The 9525-nt window shown below is 35.4% G+C and overlaps 1 protein-coding gene across 2 annotated transcripts in view; it reads right to left on the bottom strand.

The window, feature by feature from the left end:
* Positions 1–659: 659 nt before the first annotated feature.
* Positions 660–9525, bottom strand: part of LOC150087081 (uncharacterized) — a 136269-nt gene continuing 127403 nt past the window's right edge. For both annotated transcript variants that reach the window (XM_090371804.1, XM_090371805.1), the window contains exons 5-6: positions 7387–7550; positions 660–1703 (exon numbers count right to left, since the gene is read on the bottom strand). In XM_090371804.1, the coding sequence (XP_090227930.1) occupies positions 1015–1703; positions 7387–7550 (853 nt within the window). In that variant the 3' untranslated portion in view covers positions 660–1014. The remainder of the gene's footprint in view (positions 1704–7386; positions 7551–9525) is intronic.

The raw sequence follows: 9525 nt of genomic DNA, 5'->3' as shown, positions 1-9525 counted from the left end.
GATATGAACCAGGTATGGCTAAGCCAAAATCATATTTCATGTTATCTCATGCTTCATTAACTTTTATATTTTATGTTCTCATATGTTCATTGACCAATAAACTGATGATACGTTCAAATTTTTTTCATACCAAATGCATATCTCTTCCAAAATATTTATTTAAATACAATGACTGCACCTTTATATATTCAATTTTTTGTGTTTGCTTAATTTTTGAATTCCACTGTATTTAGAGAAACAATGAAACTGCACAAAAAAATAATGTGGTGTGCTTCTTTTTTTTTTCATTACTTACATGAGAAAGTCATGGCATCTGTTCAGAACTACCAATATATAAACAGCATTATATATATTATTGCTCAAACCTTTCCAAGAAAGAACAGGGTACTTTCGGAAGTCTGAAATTTCTGATTAATTTTAAAATGACAACCAATTTCCATAGAAAGAAACCAATTTCTATTAGCTTTGTTATCTAAAAATATAAAGTTATAGGAAATGAGTTCAATTGCTAACAAAGATGATATAACAATAATATAATCTCATAAGTAATACTTATATACAGAAACTGTATAAATACAACTGTACAGATCTTACTTAAATACAAAGGAGAATTAAAAATGACTTAGAATTCTTTTTTTGGTATCAAATTTCCTGTTCGACAAATGACAGTTTTTCTAATATATCTACAAACTAGGCTTATAAAATTCTAGCATTCGTATGATGCTGTTATTGCTAAGCTATTTTCAATCTTAAAGAAACTAGTTTAAGACAAAAAGTAAATCAATGCTCATATAACAGAGATGCTAACTCATACTTAAACTGCTTTACAGTGAACCACTGAAATACCCAAAACTTACTGGTATTTTTATGGCTGCAAAACATTTTTAAAATACTACTGCTTACATTAAAAAATAAACATCTGCTTTTCTTATCAACACATTTTTAACTTGCAAAGTTATCTTTGGATTTTCAAGGATCCAATATTAATTAAGTTATCACAGACTGGTAAAGTAGTCATCGAAGTGCTCCTACAAATGCAATATCTGATAGATTAGATGAAACAGGCAAACAATCTGTCACAAATGCAGAATCAGATTTGGCATGATGATAAGGCCGAACCAATCTTCTAGGCACAGGTTTCATACCGTTGTCTTTAGTTAATGGCACAACATCAGGAGGATAAGAAATATGGGACCTCTCTGATGAATTTTTTGAATGCTTCTTTACACTGTTACCTTGTTCGCGTTCTACTGGAGACACTGTGTTCTCACTTCTAGGACTTATGAACTGGGCAGTACACGAATGCGAACGGTGATACTCATGCTTTCTAGTCATATGATTGCCATTTAAATGAGAACAGCTCCCACTCAAAGAGCCAAAAGGAGAATCTGGATGGATAAATGAAAATTCAGAAGTTACAGACCTTGCATAGGATTTTAGTCTCTTTGAATCTGAATGTCTTGAAATCTCGGGAGTGGAAAGTACATGTTGTGCATACAATGATCTTTGAGAAAGAGCAGGAGAAACCTGTAGCGAACGAAGTGATGGTTTCTGAAGATAACTGCTTGTAGACTGGCTTCCTATAGATACTAAGGAAGAATACGAACCTGAAGAACAGCGTGGAGTTACGAAAAAGCCCAATTCATTTTTCGGAGATGAGTCACTGAGCTTTGATTCACCACTAAAATCGATATCTGTCAAAACTGCAAAGAAAGGGGGGAAAATAATGTCACAAGGCTGCAGAAATCACTAGCAGTTTGGAAAAAAAAAAGTTAAAAATACTTAAGATTACACCACTCTGCATGGTTTTCGATGTTTGTAAACTAATAGCTGTTTCTAATACTGTTTTTTACAATGATTTCAGAAATGTTTTCATTTTTTATCATACCATTTTTTCACAAATAATTTAAGTTGATGTCATGAGTTGTATTATTGAACGTATTAAGCTAGGAAAAAATGCTGGGAATTTGTAAACTAATTCTTCACATGTTGGCAACACTGCATTCAGTCATTTGTTTCTTGAACTTGAGAGCTACATGAAGCATATATCAACGTGAGCTTGGCTTATTTTTGTGTCAAACTTGTGCTGAAAAGTAAGCTTTTCGTGTCAAACTTGTGCTGAAAAGTGAGTAAAATGTTTTCACGCAAGTGTTTGAACAATCTAAACTTATTTTGTTACATTTGTGGAAATTATGTAATCCTCAAGCAAAGACAAGATATTACAAAATTTGTAAAAAAAAAAAAAAAAAAAAAAAATGTGTATTGTGCTTATTTTGGAGTGAAACTCGGCGACTCAAACTTGCTGCGTTGATTAAAGAACACAGTTTGTAAACTATTGGTAGATCCAAAAACTATCCTCCTTCCAAACATCAAATTGGGTTTGATAAACAGTTTGTGAAAGCTTTACCCCAAGAATATCCCTGCTTCAACTACCTTTGTATTAAATTCCCATCGATCACCCAAAGGAAGCTAAAACAATGTATTTTTGTTGGACCTTGAATTTGCACACTGATGAGGGAATTATGAATAAAAGAGGAAAAACAGGCATGGATTAGCTTCAAGGTTTGTTGCTGAGAACTTCTTAGTGACAAAGACCCAGACTATAAAAATATAGTTGAAAATATTTTGGCAAACTTCAAAAAGCTGGGCTGCAACATGAGTGTCAAGGTACATTTTTTACACTCCCCCATTGACTACTTCCCACAAAATCTAGGAAGTGTTAGCAAAGAACAGGGTGAGAGGTCTCACCAGGACATTAAAAACATGAAGTACTAGGGGAGGTGGAATATAAGCATGATGGCTGACTATTGCTGGATGCTGAAGAGGGACTGTAAAGTAGAAGGATCTGCAAGAAAATCAAAGAAATTAAAATTTGGCTCTCCCCATTCGTAGATCAGTTTTTAAAGTGAGAAGTGAATGTTTAGTGGACTTTGACCAGGATGCCCTTTTTAATAGTGTTTTAAACATGCATTTAAATGTGTCTGGTAAAAATATTTAAATATAAGTCTTGTAATTTTTGAAGAAACCCAACGTGATAGGATAGGAACAAAATGAAAGTCATTTTTGAAATCAGCATTAGAAAATTATTCAGAAACACTCTTTTCTGAGAAAAGATCTGTAATTTTTTTTTCAAAATGCAGAGTAGTGTTATTTATACAACAGTATCAATATATAAAAATTAATATTAGATGTATACTATAAACTACTATAGTCTACAATGCCACTACTGAAGTAGCATTATGCACAACAGAATAAGTTAGATAAGAAAAAGAGGAATTACCTCTGATGTCCTGAAGGATGCTTCTGTGCTAATAAGTATTCTACAGGACATCAGAGGTAATTCCTCCTTTTCTTAACTAATTGATATAAAACATAGAACGTATTGAGCCATTGCAGCTCTGACATCTATGAATAACAGAATAGAGTAGCTGGCAACTTTCAGAAATCTGAATCCCGAAAACTTCTCTGTCTTCCAACCAGAATGCTTTTCCAGAAATGGTTCATCCAATTACACAATTACTAATTACTTCTTTGCAACTTTTTTTGTGTGGGTGTGTAGGGGGAGGGCACAAGGTTTCGATGCTGTATTTTTATATAGCATGTAAATGGACAAAATGATTAATGCAGCTTACAAAATCAAACACTGAAATGACAAGATTTAAAAATATATATATATGATTTTTTTTAAAATTAAAACAGCTGAAAATTGAAAGATAAATCTTTTATAAATTAACAAAACTATAAATTAAAAATAAATCTTTTTTAAAAGAAATCTATTCATGAACATAAACATTTTAAATGTGGACAAATTGCAGATTTTTTTTTTTACGCTCACCACATATTTTCACTCACTCACACACAGCTATCAACCTTTTGACTTCTAGAAAGCAGGTTTTGTAAAAAGCAACTAAACTCTGGCCTTAAAATTAAATATCACTAAAAAGTTCATTATGTATCAAGATATTGCAACAGCACTGTTTCCCAGTACGATATGTTTTCAAAAAGTGTAATCAGAATTTTTCTGTCTGTACATTTCTGTCCTGGACTATCTGTTAGACACAGCCAACTGATTAACACTCCTGCAAGGAAAATACTATTTTAGATTTAAAAAATTAAAAGTTGTAAGAGTTTCTGGCAAAAGAATTACTTAAGCCACGTTGCACCTTCAATGCATTTGAGACCAAACATGGCAACTGCTGAGGGAACAAGCAAGATAAATTCAGAAGCAATTAAAAAATTCTGTATTTTTTTATAAAGGCAAAAAATTCTGAGATGCAGAGAGAGAGAGCTGAAGAAAGTCGGGCAAGTGTTGTGCAAGGTGCATTCAATGATAATATGCTTTACTGTAAGGGCTGTGTGATAGTGTGTATATTGAGAAGGATCATCTCCTGTGAGTAGAAAAAGGTAAGTTTTGTGTATCCTATTTGGATTCTCACTAGGATAACATTTTGTCTGTTTTGGCAAAAGCTGAAGGCCCATAATTGCAATTAAAGTTTTAATTGCTGAAGCTTAAACTATATGATTTAGTGTGCTGTATGTCGGTGATTTTTGGATATTCTCTGAATAGTGTTTACAAATTAAGGTTCTACTGAATGGATGCTTGGCAGGAAAAGACAGCTAATTGCCAATTCTCACAGAAACAAATCAGCTGATATCTTATGGGCTTTAATTAGGGTTCAGTAGTGATGCAATAATTTGCAAAGCTAATAAAGTACTTTGTGTATATTATGCCCTTTTGAGCTGATAAGAGGAAACTACTGTTCTAGACTAAGCTTTATGGCATATAATTCAGCAGTGTAACTACTTCATTCTGTGGGAAATGATATAAAAGCAGTGCTATCAAGGCATACAAATGTGGCACTTCACTGTCAGACTTTGAACTTAGTATAAATTTTAATGAGGTGGAGACAATTTTGTGTATGAACAGCATGTAGTTGTTGATATTAATGTTCACTAGAGAGTATTTCCTCAGGTCTCGAAATAAATATCACAAGCAGGTACTAAGGTGTCTTGTAGGATCTCAGAAGACTTTATCAGAGAGTATGTTCCAAGTTCCTGTTAGTTCTTAGGTCTGAATTGCCTCTGGTCTGTTTTCAGAACTGAAGATGTTCTGAAAACACTCAGGGCAATCCTGAGGACAAAACAACTGGACAGGGTGTGGATCATTAAGTACTGGTCAAATGGGGTGTGTATAAGCAGGCTTTGAAATTTAGATCTTAGTTAAGTACTAACTTCTTTCTTTTGATACTCAGTGGAGGTTCACAGACCTCACAACATACAAACAGATGTTCTGAAAACACTCAGGGCAATCCTGAGGACAAAACAACTGGACAGGGTGAGGTGAGCCAACACACTCTCCTTGACAGAATCATAATCAGGCAAGGTCTGATTGGGGATTTATATAAGTGAAGTAGGATATAACAATCTGCACATGATGTTGCAACTGAAACGCTCAAGAGTATATACTTGGATGAATAATCTAATGATTTTGTGTTGGTCATGGTTCCATGTTATTTACTGGGATTTGCAGCCACCTCTCAATATAGCCTGAGAATGGCAAGGGAAAGTAAGATCACTGGCTTATTTATTCACAGTTATCAGAATGTTTTTGGTCATGCGATTTATTCTTATACCCAATAAAGTGTTATTGAAAAAGAGCACTGGAGAATTCCTTCTTTTTGGATATAGGTTTCAGAGAGAACCTGTCAATAACAAACTTAGAAGAAATCTTGGATGAAATATGGTAAACAGCCTCTTAGGTCACAGAATGAAGATACCGAACCAATATATGTATGTGTATCATTTTTTCAAGGATACTACTCAGGCAGTTGGTAATAGATACCAGTCCATAGATTTGAGGAACAGAATGATCTTTCCTTTGTTAAGGATTGTCAGTTCATAGGCATGATGCCAGGAGCTTGTGACTGTGTGTTCAGTGAAATATGAACTGAACATATGAATGGGTTCATATGTTCAGTTCATATTTCTGGCTGCCTGTTTACACTCCTGACATTCAGGGTGCCTCGGTAGCCAGGAGCAGCAGTGCATAGCAAACGCTTCTTGATTAGACTGGGGTTCGAGCCCGTGAGCCACCAAATACGGAGGATGTGGAAAGGTCAGGGAATGACCACTGCATATTCCGGGAGCAATATGGCCTTAGCTGCTAATGCTCCTAAAAACCAAATAACAATAACACTGCTCAGAAAACTTCATATCTGTCCATATCATAACTCCCAGATCCCTTTCCTCCACCAGTGTTTTTAATTCAACCCCATCAAGTGCATAATTTATTTGTGGATTGCTATTCCCCAAGTGTATTTAGCAGCATTAAAACATAACTGCCACTTCTCTGACCATCTTTGAAGTCTGTTGAAGTCATCCTGAAGGAGCGCTGCCTGGCACTGATCGTTAACGAATCTACCGATCTTTATGTCATCTACAAATTTTGACATTATGCCTTCTATCCCTTCATCAATGTCATTTATGAAAATGACAATCCACAGTGGTCCAAGAACCAATCCTTGGGGGTTCCCACTCCTGACATTCACAAGTTATTTATGAGAACAATCAGTATTATGCAAGCAGACACATCCTGGAATAAAGTATGTCAAATAAAATTAAACCATTTGTTTTTTAATGGTCAAACTACTTTAGTTCCAACAAAATTAATGGAAACATAATAACTGAGGAATAATAACCAAATAATAATAATAAACACAATAATCCAAAGGAAACAATAATTGAGGAATAATAAAATTAACACATTGATGTGATTGATAGATAAATATATATATTTTTTTAATTTAAAGAGATCTAGCATACTTTATACAAAGGCATGCCTGTGCACAAGTTAAAGAACTATTTCACCTTTTTGAAATCACAGAAATCATAACAGAAACTAAATGAGAATAATAGCATTTTAGCATATACATCCATGATGGCAGAGAGATAGATGCATGTCTATATCTCATCCTGTGAACTTGTATTCAATTCTCATTGAACTTTTAATTAATAAAATTCAATTGAATCAAGAAACGTTCTCATCACTGCAAATTAAAATAAAAGCATATTTATTCACACTATCCTTTCTAATATCCTATACCACCAATGCTTTTAATTATATGGAAGACAGACTATGTTGAAGAACATGGTATTCTTTCAAGTAGGAAGGTTATATATAACCTTCCTACATAGGAAATAAGATAATCTTGCAAACATCAAAAAATTACTGTGCAACACCATATTTCCCAGTAAGATGTAAAGTACTCTTCACCAAATATTTCAATTGTGACTGATGGATGTTTAATCCTAACCACTCCTTATTTACCTTTACCTTTTCATACCTGATTACATGATATAAATTAATATAAATGGAATAACAAATACCTGACATTCTTTGATTACGTCTCCCTAAGTGAGGAGTGGGCTGGCGTTCTGTTACATTTTTCATGTGATCTAGGCAATCCAGGAACTCTACATTTCCATTCTTTTGAACATGTGATAACTGCTGTTTGCAATCAATAAGTGCATGGTGGAGATTAACACACTGTCTAACAGAAAAAAATAATAATAAATAAATACACTGCAATTTTACAAACTAAAATACATACTAAAGATGGAAAATTAAAATGGCATAAGTCAAAAATAATAATCTTTGACTCATACCCAGGGCCGGCTTAAGGCATGATTGAGTGGTTCAGCCTAACAGGGCGCCAAAATTTAGGGGTTACAAAATGTCCCGAAAATTCACTGATTTGTGGTAAATTTCAAGTCAAAGAGGTCGCACCAAAAAGTCTCTCACAATGCATTGACAGACCTGGGGCTACTTCTGCTCAAACCCTTTTACCCATCCAAATTAATACATATCCACCCAAAGTTGAATATGAACACCATTGATGCTGTGAATAATTCAATGTGTCATATTAAATGCAATGCCAAATGTATTAAACAGACCTGATGAAACCACTATACAATGTGATAATAATAGTGATTTATCAGAGTACAAAAGGGAAATGATTGTGATGAATGGCTGGCACCACTATCAACCAATGCAACATGGACTGCAAGCAGTTTCTGCAAACCAGTTAAGACGTTTAGCACACCCTAAAACAAAGCAAGCAACAATCATAAGTTGTTTGGTGGAAAACAATACTCAAGATGAAATAGCATATGCTCATATGTTCACAGCATATGCTCTAAAAGGATGACAGTGGAGGAGCTTAAAATGCAATACAATGTGCTGCTTGCAACCTATTTCCAACAGCACAATGAATTGAACCCTCCAATGCATAAGTTAGCTTTCAGAATACCACTGAATGGCCAACTGATAACTACCAAAAGCTCTGCTGTTTAGAGTAGAGAAAAGCTTGGTGGAAACAATGTAAGTTGATGAATCTTTTGTGTACGGCAGAGAACATAGGCTGAGAGGCAGTGAGACCTTAGTCTGGAGATGGAAAGGAATCCCTGAGAACACTAATGTGTGTGCACAAAATCTCGGAAGCTGCAGGCTGAACACTGTTTGAAGACCACTGCCTACCCATTAATAATCCTATTGTTCACCAGTGGGAATGGTGTTTTCCAGAAGGACATGCTATGTCAGTGGATGAGAAAAATCAATCATTTGAGGAACATCGGAAAGCCTTTGTCTTCTTTCCTTGCTTAGTGAACATTCAGGCTTAATGTCCAAGTTTGCAGACAATACAAAGGTAGGCAGGGTTGTTAATGACAGTAATGACCTTATGCTACTGCAACAGGATCTAGAAAAGTTGGGCAGACAGGCTTAGAAGTGGCAACTGAAGTTTAACATGCAAAATACCGCATATGGGTAGCAGTAACATCAGAGTAACGTACCAACTGTGCGGTACTACACTCAGGGTAGTGGAGAATGAAAAAGACCTGGAGATAATTGTGCAATCAGATATGAAGTTTTCTGAGCAATGCAGACAAGCTGCCAGAGCAGCTCATGGGGTCTTGTCAATGATATGTTTGTTATTTGATTTTTAGGAGCATTAGACACTAAGGCCATATTGCTCCGGGATATGCGGTAGTCATTCCCTGACCTTTCTGCATCCTCCGTATTTGGTGGTGACGGGCTCGAACCCCGGTCTAATCAAGAAGCGTGTGCTACACACTGCTGCTCCTTCCCACCTGGCTACTGAGGCGCCTTGTCAATGATATACAGAAATTTTGCTAGCAGGGATAAGAGAGTGATTATCCCAGTGTATATGGAAATGGTCAAGCCACACCTTGAGTACCACATACAGGTCTGGAGGCCTCATTTCAGGAAGGATGTAGAGCTGCTGGAACGAGTAGAGAGAAGGGCAATGAGATTTGTAAGGGGAACAAAGTGGTGCTCTTACCAAGAAAGGCTTATGTTTGCAAAATTGCAGCATTTGGAGACTAGGCATCTGCAAGGTGATATGATTGAGAGGCAATAAGGCTTTGAATGGTTTAGGCAAGATCAATGTTGATAGGATTCTTCCTCTTGTTCAGATTACGCACTTGAGGGGGCATAATTCAAATTGA

This window comes from Mastigoproctus giganteus, chromosome 4, assembly GCF_048544385.1.
Source record: "Mastigoproctus giganteus isolate SK-2022 chromosome 4, ASM4854438v1, whole genome shotgun sequence".
Lineage (NCBI taxonomy): Eukaryota > Metazoa > Arthropoda > Arachnida > Uropygi > Thelyphonidae > Mastigoproctus > Mastigoproctus giganteus.
This window is presented reverse-complemented; position numbering and strand designations above follow the sequence as displayed.